Here is a 14,836-nt window from a genome sequence, read left to right as displayed (position 1 = left end):
TTACCTTTGTATGATATCCCTCATAAATATAATGTGGAGCGGGGGGAAAAAAGGAGATATAATGTGGGCTGTGAAGAAGACAATGTGGAGCATGATCTTATTAATGTTGAAAATTTTAACAAGTTGTTTTTAATCATTTATTTAAATATTTCCTTGTCTTTTAGACAGTCTGTGGGCACAGCTTCACTCCTTAGGGCACTTCCTTACATGTATCCTCAAAAATTATGCTTGGTGTTACTCCAGCACTGCTGACCCATGAGTCAAAACATAACTGAGTATTATATTTCTGCTGTTGTATTCGTTAAAAATTTCACCCTGAGATTTCAGATGTTCTCAGTTTCCTGCATTGCTTTGTTGACTATAGAATATAATTTCATTTGATTATCTTTTCATTTGCAATGTTTTCATTAGGTTAAACTTAAATATGAAATCATCATTGATATCAGAATTATTACTCATTGATTCTTGTCGAAATTCTTATATCAGAAGCTGACTTGCAGCAGATGTACCTTTTATTCTGGGGGTGCAGGGGCCAGACCCAAAATTCAGTGTCTAATCCTCCTGGCCACATGTGAGGCAGGTGAGTGCCTTAACACTTGTACTCTCTCACTGGCCCCGGCAGATGTATTTTTAGTGAAAGTAAATGACAGGCTCTATTTCATTGGGTTCCTAATGTTATTTTTGCTGCCAAGCATTTTAAACTAGATTTTCAGAGCAGTTTTTAAAACTTCCATCCACATCCGTGTTGGCATATGTGTAGTGGAATAGAGAAAACACACATATTTAAGAAAATTATGTCATGGGTTTTGCTGAAACCTAAAATTGGAAATACTTCCTCTCTGGAAGAATTTAAGTAATGAAGTAATTTTTAAACATTCTGCCAATAAGTTGAATCCAGCCTACATCCAGACATGTAAGTGTTCCTATCTATAATTAAGAATTGCTTTCAAATCATTAGCCTTGACAAAAAAAAATAGTTTTACTTCTTTGTCATAAGCAACTAGATCTCTGCCCTTTTCATTTTTGAGTTTTGAGAGATCACTGACACATTTGCTATGATTTTTATATTCTGGAAATAAATGTTTTAATGATTAGCTTTGAGCACTATATATACTATCAATCCATCTTTCTATATCTTTTTCTCTCTCTAATTTTATAACCTATAAAATCTGTTGGCAATTTTAATCAAATAAGTAGTTAAATTAGACTATTAACATGGGCTTTATTTTCTTCATTGCTATGGAATTCTCTAATATCTATCCAAAAGTTTAACTGCATGCTTTCCATGATTTGATTAATTGCTATTCTTTCACTCTCTAAATACTGAAGGCTCAATGTATGTAAAAGTGTAAAGGGTCACATTTGCTGTTGTTCTCTGGATCACATCTAACATGTGGAGTGGTGATGGGGATCTGTCTCAGGGCATTATACATAAAAAGCAAACATGCAACCACTAACCACATTCCAGGCTCCGATCTCCATCTTTCTTACATGCCTACAGGCTTTATTATGGCCTGCCTTGGTAATATATGGCACAATGACTTTAAAAAATAGACATCATCTTCCACAATTTTTGTAGGTCAGAGTTACTTGAGTGGCTTATCTTGTTGCTTATTGTTCAGGATCTCACATAGGGTTGTGTTTACTCAAGGGAGTGTTCTTATATGGTCTGTCTCCAAGGTGCATCATTAGTTTGTTTTGCAAATTTATGATAGCTGTCAGCAGTGGAGCATTTCTCTGTCTGATTCTCTAACTCTAGACTGCTTGAAGGTTCTAAGGTATGGTGAGTGGTGGCCAGGGAATGCCTCAGTGCCAAGTCACCTCCCTGCAGGCATGCTGCTCCTGTGTGCTGAATCTAGTCCCTACAGGTCTGCTGTTTGGTTCTCTGATGCTGTAGCTGTATGTACGATCTTTAATACATCACAGTCAACCATGCATGGACTTGTTGGACGACCAAAAATATATATGATCCCCCCAAGAGCACAACATCTAAAAACACGTGTGAATGCCACGAATAGGTACACAGCCTCTCACAAGCACTAAAAACTAGTGTGTGCCATGTGACTCCTGGCAAGAATGTGTGAGGCACTGCAGTAAAAACATGTGTAGTTCTAGGTCAGAAACATTGTAACAGCTGTGGCAAGTAAGGGAAGGAATGGTTGAAACATTTTTAAAAATAAAATGGTGATTGACTGTTAGATAAGTGATTTAAGAGAAAGGCTAAAAGCTGCAGTGCTTTCCTAGTGAAGTACTTTGGGAAAACATGCAAGGTGGTTTCTACATTACCAGGATCACTACATCCACACTGAAGGGTATGGGGATATAGATGGAGAATTTTTGTAGATGTATCAACATATTTAAAACTCGTTGAGGGCCTGGAGCCATTGGATAGGGGCTGGAGCGATATCACAGCGGGTAGGGTATTTGCCTTGCACCCGGCTGACCCGGGTTTGATTCCTACCATCCCATATGGTCCGTAAGCACTACCAGGAGTAATTCCTGAGTTCAAACCCAGGAGTAACCCCTGTGCATCTCCGGATGTGACCCAAAAAAGAAAACAGCAACAACACACACAAAAAAATCATTCAGTGGATTATTTAATAAAATCTATACTTTATCCTTAGATTGCTTTATGTAGTGGTATGACTTGAGATGCTACCTTAGAATTTTCAAATTTGTAAAAAAAAATCTTTTGAATTATAGATTGTATTAAACAGTTCATTAGATTTTGCTCACTGCACTGTATTGTAACCATTTAAAAAAATCAGAAACCTGATAGTCAATCTTGTATCCTTTTTCACCCTTTTAACTTTCAGTTTCAAGGAATGTGAAATCATGTAAAACATTTTCTCTGGAGATACAACAAATTTCTTTTCTATAATTACCCATTTAAAACAATAATCTTACCTTTAATTCTACAAAGTAATTTTCTTGTTTTTCTTTTCCTCTGTTCATGCTTAAAGCTTTTCTAGATTTTTCTTTTAAATAAACAGGGTTTGGAGGAAACAGAGTATTAAACTGAGAGCATGAAATATTAGTCCAAATGTCCATTTTTACTAATTTTTTTTGTAATCGTAATCAACAGGTATATGGAGGTGGATTGAGGATTCTTTCCCTGAACTATGGATATTGGAGTTTGAAGGAAGATTTTAGTTCCTGCAATGTAGATATTTTGCTACAATCTTTTACTTTTGGAGTAAATCATAGTGTAGAGCAGAGGTCCTTAACTTTTTACCAAGCACATCCCCCTTCTTGACCTGATTTTCTCTCTGTTCTGTTTGTTCACCTAGTCTCATGCCATGGCCTCCCTTTTGCATGACTTTTAACCTGCTATCCTTTAGAATATCCTGGAGAGTGGAGCTCATAGGGGCACATACTTATCCTGCTTGAGAAACCCAGATATAAAGAAATCTGTGGCAAGAAGACCATGGATAAGACATTGAAGCCTTGACCCAAAGAGGCCTCCATACTTGACAGATTCAACTGTCATCAACTGTTTCAGCTCCCTTTTCTCAAAGCTTTTGGGGTCTCAGTAGTCAGCCTAGATTTTGTCTAAATCCCCTGCCCCAAAAAGAAAGAGCTGTCCCTGTGTAGAGGGGCTCAGGGTCTTGCCTCAGCACTCCACACACTTACGCACTCTGGTTGAGGATGAGGGATATAATAGTTACCATCTGCCTGAGCTAATACACCTGGCCCTGAGAGCAGAAGATGTAAATCATTACTTAACGTCAGTATTGAGCCTGGCAAGGTAAATGTGATACACATGGATTGCCCCTGAAATGTATCTATATAAACCCCTGTGTGAGAGGTAATAAATGGATCGCTGTTTTACCACAAGCTTTCCTCCCTCCATGTGGTTCTTTCTCGGTGGCCTCTGAAGTCCACGGTATGCGCAGAGCCAGGGCAGAGGCTTCTCCATTTCCCACTCCGTCTCTTATAGGGAGTAATTCTGGTGACCAGGGGGATCTTACTCCAGAGTGTTGGGGTCGACTGGCCAGGATCTCACCACAAAGCAACTGCAAATGGATTATCCTATTCAGCGTTTTCTTTGAGGGCATACACAGTACCCCTTTTATGTACTATTTCTCTAGTGACTTTCTGAGCTAAGTGACTTAAATATAACTAAGTATAACTAAATAACAGGGCATAGATAACCTTATATATATATAACAGGATATATCTATATATAACTATATATTATATCTTCTAAGTTCTCAGTAGTCATTGATACTTGGACTCCTGAATTATTGTCTCCCACTATATAGACATTGACTCAGGGGGAACCCTACAGTGCCAGTGTTCAAAATTCCACCTCCCACATGTTCTCATCCCTTTGAGCTGTTTTTCTGATGCTCTTCCTTTAATTTTAAATTCATGCTACACATGGTCAAATGTTTCTGAACATTGTGCAAAAACTTTGGAATTGTTTGAAAGTGAGTTAATTATGGCAGTCTTTGCTCGCAACGAGGGCTGACCCCTGTATCTGTCTTCTGTCTTTCTTTGCTATTATTATGTCATTTATTTTAACATCTTATATCTCATGTAATATTCCCTCCTTTGAGAGCACCCCACAAAGACTATAAAATTACCCAGGTTAGAAGGGGGCATTCCCGGCTCGTCCTTCATGCCCTACCGAGGTCACGAGTTGCCCCCCATGAGCGGCTCTCCGGCACGGCCATGGCTCCAGAAGCACAAGGCTTAATGCAGAGCCTGGCAGCTTGCAGCAGAAAAGTGAATGGACTATGTGTTAATCCACGCCACCATGCCTGCCCGGAGGGGAAAGGGTGTTGCTCCCTTCTGCCCTTTTCCCTCTGGAAAGTAAGATGGTGGCCGCCTCGGAGCCTTTTGGAAAGCCATGTATGAGCCACTCATGATGGGGCAACTGAAACCTCATGGCAAGGGGGGCGTTCCCGGCTCATACTTCATGCCCTACTGAGGTCACGAGTTGCCCCCCACGAGCAGCTCTCCAGCACGGCCATGGCTCCAGAGCTACAGAAACCAATCTTATATTTATCTGACTCTCGGCAGAAATACTTCCAGACTTAGTAAGTAAAATACCAGAAATCCAAAATCATTTGGTTCTTGTAACCAGCTGTAGAAAACAAATTATTTCACAATGCCTTTTCAGCAGGTCTTATTTTGGGGTGTAAACTCTAAATAATAATGGTGCATATTTTGTTGAAACAATGAATCTAATCAAAGTAGATAGAGTGTTAACTAGAATTCATCTGCCTCACAGGCATTGGGAGGGTTGGGAGGGGGGTTTATTGGGGTTCTTGGTGATGAAAAATAAGTACTGGTGAAGGGAAATGTGTTTGATGATTACATGACCGAGACAAACCTGAAAGCTTTGTAACCTTTCCCACAGTGATTCAATAAATAAAAATAAATGAATAAAACAAAATTACACAGGTTAACCTCTAACATTGGACATTATCTTCCATGAGTGCTCATTTTAATTCATATTTTTGACACTAGCTTTAATCTCCTCCTTTACACCTTATCTCAAACTCTAAAGTAGTATTTTTGATATCATTGTCCATGAGATCAACCTGATCTAATACCATTTTGAGTTAAACATTACCACGAATATCACAAACCAATTTGGGTAAAAACAGAGAAGTGAATAGAAAGAAGCCAAAAAATAAATAAATAAAAGAGATTTTGGCAGAGTAGCTGAGTTCTCAGTAAATTAAAAAAGACTGAGCATTGAGTTGAAACAAGTGAGCAGGAAGTTCACTTGTTCTCATCTTACTATCCAGTGTATCCAATATAGGTCATTCCAAAAGGCAGCTTCCATAAAGGTTACCAGAGGTGTTACATTGAAACCTTTTTCAATTTATTCCATATATAAATATTACATACAATTAATATGTATGTAATTTATTAATACATATTACATCAATACATACAATTGATGACACTCTGTTGCTAAAACATAATAACTTATGAATACATCTTTCAAAAGTCAGGTTTTCATAGGCACTTCATAGTAATCAATGTTATATTACTCTGTTACGTACATTAAACTATTCAATGTCTTCCTGCAATTTAGTTGTTGAAATTTCCTCTTCTTAGTCTTTTCTTTTATACCAAGGTTTTTCCATTGTTAACTTAATAAATGAATGATTTGGAAAAATAGAACACAGATTTTAGCCTAAGTATATTTTCTTTTTGACTTAGGTTGCTGATTTAAAATTTAGCAGTGTAATTAAAAGTAATTTGAATAGTTAATTATATAATGTTATAGTTCTCAGTGTTTCACTCCTTTACACAGAGCGTTCATCATATTGGAGTGCAATTTATCACTGAATTACAGATACAAGTGCAATTACATGTTAAATGGAAGCAAACACCTACAAATAAATGCTGGTTTTCTATAAAAAATTTCTATGTCTATGACTTTCAAGTAATTATTATATGACAAAGATGAATGGAAAATTTGGACCTCCTCAATTAAGTTGATTTTGCAACTGTCTAGTGTGCAGTTTTAAATTGTATTTTGACCTTTCACATTAAGGTTTAAGCCATGTCTATTTACACATGTTTTGACAAATTGACTGATGAGTTTAATCAACCAAATTGTCTACTTAGTCAAACAAATGCTTTGACTCCAGTTTGCTTACTTATTTGTTTCTTTGTTAAATTAACTCTTTTTAACTTAATTTAAACCTTAACTGTTTTTAAATTAACTGTTTTAACTTGATAAATCAGCAAAACTTAGTCAGATAATTCAGTGTTTGAAAGCAAGTCAAATGGAATTTTTTAATGGCCATACCAAAGTTAGGAAATACATTTTTCTCTCAGGATACGCTTTAAAATTTCCTGTAATATTTTTTGGGAAATTCTAATTTCAAAGGCTTTATGAAGGTAAGAAACAAATCATTTATTTTTTTTTAATGTAGGAGTACTGCTATTTATTCAGCCACTGATTAGCGATTGAATTGGGCATAAACTCCACCTTAATTTTTTTTCATTTTTTATAATTTTATTTATTGAATCACCATGAGAGCAGTTAAAAAGCTTTCAGATTTAAGTCTCAGTTATACAATGAAACACTAGTACCTTAACCAGTGCCCATTCTCCACCCCCCAAAACCCCAGTATACCCCCTTCCCACACCCTCCCCCTACCCCTGGGGCAGATGATTTCCACATTAATCTCTCTCTACTTTGATTACATTCAATATTTTGACACCAGACCCACCATTCTTATTTGGGATTTTACCCCAACACTGAGATCTGCCCAAAAGGCAACAGTAGACAATTTGTTTTCTTTTGCTGATTATGAATAACATATGATATTGTGTGGCTGCAGTAGTGGCCGTGCAATTTTGAAATTTCAAAATTCTAACAATTAAATCTGGACGGATTTCTGCCAAAACCTGCTGGGTTCTGGGATTCGTTCCTGAGTCTCTTTGCTCATGGCTATTAAGCAGCTTGATCAGGAGCCAGAAAGGCCATTAGTGGGCGGTGACTCGGGATCTCTTTGGGATGGAAAGGAAAGGGCCGGCTCCACCCCATCCTGTGAGGCACGCGTGTCTCATGATTAAGGGCCCATACCTGACTGTCCAATAACCTCTACAGGATGGCGGCCACCGAGCCTCCTAGGGGGAGCAGGTGGAGGGACAGTACCCTTTCCCCCCTGGAATGGCCCAGAGACAGTAACCTACTGAGTGTTCCAGATGCATTTCTGCCAAAAGCCACTGGGTTCCAAGATTTGTTTCTGAGTCTCTGGGATCATGGCTTGATCAGGAGTCAGAGAGGCTGTTCGTGGGCGGTGACTTGGGAAGTAACAAATCATTTATGATTTTATTTTAATTGACTTAAATAATAAAACAAAATTTAAGGATTAAGTCATTGTTTATTATTCAGTCATTAATTGAACATTAAACTTATTCATGAAAATTATTTTTAAATTATATTCTTCATAGTAAAATGATGTTATTTACATACAGTATAATTTCTGAAAAATAAATAATAAATTTTATTTTTTAATTTCCTTTCACAATTAATGTTTAGTAAACAACACGTGGCAATCATTTAAGCATGTTTCTATCTTTGTGCACTTTAGCAACTTAACTCCTAGGGAAACATAATTTTTCACCTATAACGCTATATAATTAAGAATCTCATGTGAAAATTAGCTATTTTTTGATAGTAACCAATTAAAAATCTATTTATATGCTTTTAAGATAAAGGTTATTGAATTTTAGACAGTTCACCTTTGGACTTTATTCCAGTAATGTACTGAGTATCTTCATAATCTTAGGTTTGGAAACTTAAACTTGATACAAAATGACAGTTTTCTATAAAAAGCGTTAACTGTGTTCAGCGAATACCTAAAATCAACACCAAACTTGAAAAACCTGTTTCTCTAATTATACAAAAATTAATGTCTAAGGATCTTGTGTTCTTAGTACTTTTCAAGCTGCTCTTATGCATATATTTAAGCAGGCATCTCAAACAAAATTAAGAATTATGAAGATATAATTAACTTAAATGATATTTTATTGTTACAAACAAAACATTATTTTGCCTGTCAATGTTTAAAGGAGTTGACTACATTCAACTTTGAAGAGAAACATAAGTGCAAGTTTAATTGTACATTTTGATTAAGTCCTTGGGAAGTAGGAACACAGCAGTGTGCACTGTCGCTGTGTCTGCCTCAGGCCCAATACTTAGATCTCTGACCATGCAGTGCCAGGCTCATACCCAGGATTTTCAGGGGAGTCTGTGATCCCAATGAGTATAACTATGTGCTCCAGTCATTGAGATATCTCCCAGTCTCCTATTACTATTCAGTATTTTTGCGTCTGATTTTTGTTGTTTGCCAATCTCTCTCTCTCTCTCTCTCTCTCTCTCTCTCTCTCTCTCTCTCTCTCTCTCTCTCTCTCTCCACTGTAGCACTATCCTCCCATTGTTGATCAATTTGCTTGAGCTTGAGCAGGTCCAGTAATGTCTCCATTGTGAGACTACTTGTTCCTGTCTTTGGCATATTGAATATGTCATGGGTAGCTTGCCAGGCTTTGCAGTGTAGGCGGGATACTCTAGGTAGCTTGCTGGTCTCTCCAAGAGGGGAGGAGGAATAGAACTCAGGTCGGCCTCATGCAAGGCAAACACCCTACCCACTTCTGTTAAAATTCACTTAAAGACTTCATGGTATATGCTTGTGATTATGTGTGTGTATCCATCCAACAATTTTTTGCAATGGTTTTAATAAAACACTCTTATAAACTCATTCATACACACACACACACACACACACACACACACTATTGACATTACTGACCATTACTCAAGAACCCATCTATATATTCCCGTTGAGTTTTTCAGCCATTGTATCAATGTTTCTAAAGTTTAAAGTATTTTCTTTACATCTGCAGGAAAACATTTCTCTTACAGAGGGTTTTTAAGAACAATTTTTCTTTCATGGCTTGTTCTTGTATTCTCTTTTTTAATTGAATCACTCAGAGATATACAGTTACAAAACTGTTCATGATTGAGTTTCTATCCTCCAGTGTTCCAACATCCATCACTTCACATACCTACATTCCCCTCCTACCCCACCAATTTTGTTATTAGGTTTTAAAAAACTATAAAACATACTGTTTTAGGTTATAATTATTCATTGTAACTACATCATTAGGTGTTCATAAAATTTTCTCCATAAGATGAAAAAGCAACAATGTAACGTGTGTTCTTCTCTCCATGCACAGCTTTCAGCCGTGCCCCAATCCCTATGGCTGTGGTTCGCAGAGAACTCTCTTGCGAGAGCTACCCCATAGAACTCCGCTGCCCAGGAACAGATGTCATCATGATTGAAAGTGCCAACTATGGGAGGACTGATGACAAAATTTGTGACTCAGATCCTGCTCAGATGGAGAATATCCGATGCTATCTGCCAGATGCTTATAAGATTATGTCTCAAAGGTATGATATGTTTAATATAATTTATTTTGTGCGTTTAATATGGAACCTCAATCCACATTTGTGGGACATATTGAACAAAGATAAGAATATAGAATTATATGGTTTAGGACCATTTTAAATACATTTTCACTATCTAGCCATAACTACACGTAAATAAATGCTACTATTAGAAATTGTTAACTGCATGTGGAGACTAGTTACATATATTAGATGATTAATTAAGTTTCATCACTTTCCCTGTCATTTATAGAACTGTGTTTATGAGATTAGAAAACTAAATTCATTTTTATTGCTTTTATGTACATACTTTTGATAGTTCTAAGAAATTTGTTAAATATATCTCATTAGGGCTGGAGCGATAGCACAGCGGGTAGGGCGTTCGCCTTACAAGCAGCCAACATGGCCGACCCGAGTTCGATTCCTCCACCCCTCTCGGAGAGCCCGGCAAGCTACTGAGAGTATTTGATATGCCAAACACAGTAACAACAAAGTCTCCAATGGAGACGTTACTGGGCCCGCTCGAGCAAATCGACGATCAACGGGAGGGCCTTGACCTTTTACCTTTATATCTCATTCCAATTATTTTTATCAGTTTAAGAAAAAAATTAATTAACAGCTTTTTCTAATAGCAATTCAGATATAATAAAGAATATTGACATATGATAACTTGGCTTGGATAAATGAATGAGACAGAACTTACCAATGAAAAATTAATATTTGCCTATCTAGTATATTAGTTAATTTATTTACTACACTTAATCTGTCTATAGCACTACTGTATTATACTGATATTAATAAAAGTGCTACAAAACATTCCTGGATAGGAAATATCTTCAATTCTAAAGAGAATAAGACTCTGATGTATTGTGAATAGCAATTCATATATTTGAAGTTATTTCATATTAAACATCTAAGAAATTAGCTAAATATGTAATTTTTGTTAAATACTTAGTAACTATGTGACATATAACATCATCAATCAATGTTATTCACTTTAATTTTCATATATACTCTTTTACAAAAAATTTAAATGTAAATGATTTAATATACTTAAGTTGTATCAGTATTTCAATTCAGGTACTCATTCTTCTAACTACAGCCTTCTTTAAGAATAAAATGGGGGATTTCAACTTTCCTCTTTCTGTGCTAAAAGTTGCCATTTTTTAAAATATTTTTGGCTTCTTGTTACTTAAAAATCCTGAAACATAAAATGGAGATTCATAAAATGGAGGTAGTATTTATTTTCATTAATTACGATTGCTTTGGCTGTTGATATAAATTATCACAGGCATTATATAATCAATTTGACTACAGTTGAAGGAAAATTGTCTTTGGAAATATGTAAGCCAATTCATGACATAATGAATAGTGTTGCCAAATGAGATTTAAAATTAAGGATTTCATTAGATATGCACTTGACTGCATTTGGTTCGTCATGTGTCAGTTTTTCTCATATGTTTAACACAGCTACAAGTATGAGTAAGATTTTTGATATTCTGCCCACCAAAATTATAACGTCATTTCACATAAGTATAATGATGGTCTTTCAGGTGTGACTTTTTATGAGTAGCGTGAAATGAGCACTATTACCAAATGACTATTTTGTTCGTCTAACTACCAACACTGTTTTTCTTTAGGATTCATGTGGGGAGTTTGATGAGGAAGAGATTCTGCCTTTCTCTGATTAGGTTTTTATTTAAAATGCAGCACTAACTTTTCTAGTGGCTTGATCTCTGTAATTTTCATTAATACAGTTTTAATCCTTTCATTGGTATTATTAATGGCTAGCAGAATAAGCTCTTAATCTTAAAATTGTTACTGAAAAAAAGTTACAGTGGATTCTCTTGATTCGTGAATTATAAGGAATATGTTCATAAAGCTTCAAATCTGCAAAATAGAATTCTTTTAATCACCCTTAGTAAATCATTTGTAGAAACCCTCCTGGTGTTTTTTAAACTAAAAATTTTAATTTTGCTCAAGAACTGTGATAACTTCTCCATTGAAGCAAGTATGTCCCTTGTGTTTGCTCTTTCAAATACATGATGATTCTTTGATTCAAAGGAAATGCCAGGTTCCATTTTATAGACTCACAGGTCATGATCACATGTACTTAAGTAAGCTATTATGTAAGTTTTCACTTATACCAATCACAGTATACTAAGTGTTGCCAAAAATAAATATTAGTTACATGTACGTGTTACTAATACTCTTATGGACAATTAATGCCTTTGAAGTAAAATTGAAATAGACAACATGTTTCCTAAAACACATTAGTTATTATGTTCTTTTTTTTTCTTCTTGCGTCACACCCAGTGATGCTCAAGGGTTACTCTTGGCTCTGCACTCATGAATTACTCCTGGAAGTGCTTGGGGGACCACATGGGATGCCAGCGATAGAACTTGGGTTGGTCACATGCAAGGCAAACATCCTACCCGCTGTATTATCACTTCAGCCCCAATTGTGTTCTGTTTCATATAAACTTATAGAAAGACTATGACCAACATTTCTAAGCACACCTCTAATTTGATGATTATTTCTAGACATAATGGATTATTTGTGTATCCATGTATAACCTTGCCAAAACACCTTCATGATTTGTTTCAATGTCCTGATTTAGATGTCACACACAAGGGCTGACGTGATACGATATATTCATACAGTTGCTTGACTGCATGTACATAAATAAAACTGAATAGAGAACTGAAATGTTAAAAACTGGGAACCAGAAATTGTCCCTTATTCCAAATCAGGCCATCAAGTAATCAGAAAAAATAATTTGGAAATAAGAATTATGACCCCAGTATGTCCTTCACTGGGGCTACACCATAGGAGAGTTTAAGATTAAGCAGTGGGATAATATAAATAAACTTAAATTATTTTTTGAAAAAACATAAGAAAGGTTAACAGAAACCTTCAAAGTGCTGCATTTTGGGGTGTGTTTGCGTGCATGCATGCGTGCATCTGTATGTGCGTGCGTACGTGCGTGCATGTGTGTGCGTGCGCGTTCATGGTTTCTGTGACAATCAGCAGAAGTGGCCTTTTTGTGTCTTTCCTAATCATCAGTACGAGGTTGTCGTCTTGACAAGGAGTTGAATCAGACTGTTTATATTTCCCTACGAGTTCCCTGGCAATTAGAGGCATGATGCAGTCTGACCTACATCAGTTTCACATTTCGAAAAGGATATGCTTTATTTCCACATTTTCCCCGACCAGAACTATGTTATCTTTTATTTGCGCTTGAGAAACCTTTTTCTTTACTGCCCAACATATTTACTGCATGTTCTTAAGCCCAAGTGAGTTTGAATGTCTTTCTACCTCTCCCCTTCCTAATGTTTTTTTTTCAGTTATCCCACCATAACACTTCTGAAAATATCAAAACACATTTATCCTCCTCAGAATTTACAGTCTTGTTCTTCATTATCTTCATTGTCCCTAAACTTTGATGAACTTAAATTATAACACTTTCAACAGTTTCTACCTATAAAGTAGGTAGTTTCTCGATGACAGGTTTTCTGTTTATTTCACTGAAAAAAAACAACTTCCACTAAATAAATATGTTCTTTTTCAGCATATCTTTTAAAAACTGCCTTAAGTCTGTTATCAGAGTGATTTTTTAAATAACTACAGAGTTATCATCAGCCACTAATGGAAGTTTTTCTGTTTTTAACCCCATCAACGATTGGCATTCACAATATGTAGCTCACAGTGACAGGCACTTGAATTCACTAGACCGATAAATTTGCCAGGGTTACCACCTACCCACAAAATTATAGTATTGTGAAAGATAAAAATCTGATGACTGTGTTATTTATATCTCATTTATATTTATTGAGGGGTTAAAAAAACGGAAAGCAAACTCATTCATCAAGAAGATATCAATCACGGACTGGTCACTGGGAGGAAGGTCTTTGAAGGTCAACACCATTAGTGAAAATGAGACCAAAGTGATGCTACATATGCCAGTGGCTGAACAAGGAAAAAGAATCATTTAAAAAACAAAACTAAATGCCTTTACCTAGTCTTTCCTGTCCCAGACATGTGTACTTTATGGTGTTCTAGCACTGCTAAATCTAAAAACATTCCCAAATGTGCCACTGTTTGAGGTTAACACTCTATTCTCATCTTTCCACTTATCTTGTACTTATGACCCCTGCCCCTCCCCCCATTTGGTGTGTGGGCATACCCAATATTCCTCAGGGATAACTCTTCATTCTACACTCAGGAATCACTCTTGGTGATATTGGGAGAGCATATTTGGGTGCCAGGATCAAGCCTGAGTTGGCCACATACAAGGCAAGCGCCCTAACCACTGTACTAGAGCTCCAGCCCATGATGCATATGTATTTAATATTATGTATTTAATAAGCTTTGGCAATTTTATGGTAAATAATCTTGCTTCTACTGTCTTCTCAATCCCCTATTAAGGTTTCTTTTTTATTCCTTTGTTTTCCTGAGTGCTCTCCTCTCATCTCTTAATTTTGAGTCAGACTCAGTGGCACTTAAATTTTACTCTGAGCTCTGTGCTCAGGGGTCACTTCAGGCAGTGTTAGAGACCATATGTTGCTGTGAGTTAAACACAGGCATCTTGCATGCAAATCATGTGCTAGTCCTGTTGACCTATCTCTCTGGGTCATGGAGTCTTTTGCATTAGATACATTATATGTAAATATATGACATTTGAATACCATATCTTTTTACATTTTCATGACAGATTTTCACATTTTTAAAGTGTATAATTTTAGTTCCATAAAATTGCCTATATTTTCAAATGTAAAAGGCACATGAATATGTAAGTATTTACATATGTGCATACACATATATATATAGAGAGAGACTATAATATTCATACTAAAAATGGCATGTTAGTATATAACAGTGAATTTTCATAGATTTAGCTAATGTAG

General features: G+C 36.1%; 1 protein-coding gene across 23 annotated transcripts in view; it reads left to right on the top strand.

The window, feature by feature from the left end:
- ADGRL3 (adhesion G protein-coupled receptor L3) overlaps positions 1-14,836 on the top strand; it is an 882,914-nt gene that overhangs the window by 387,380 nt on the left and 480,698 nt on the right. For all 23 annotated transcript variants that reach the window (XM_056111479.1, XM_056111470.1, XM_056111466.1 and 20 more), the window contains exon 6: positions 9,718-9,931. In XM_056111479.1, the coding sequence (XP_055967454.1) occupies positions 9,718-9,931 (214 nt within the window). The remainder of the gene's footprint in view (positions 1-9,717; positions 9,932-14,836) is intronic.

The sequence above is a fragment of the Sorex fumeus genome, unplaced genomic scaffold, assembly GCF_029834395.1.
Source record: "Sorex fumeus unplaced genomic scaffold, SorFum_2.1 ptg000013l, whole genome shotgun sequence".
In the NCBI taxonomy this organism is placed as follows: Eukaryota; Metazoa; Chordata; class Mammalia; order Eulipotyphla; family Soricidae; genus Sorex; species Sorex fumeus.
Note: the sequence above shows the minus strand (reverse complement) of the source record. Positions and strands in the feature narration are given on the sequence as shown.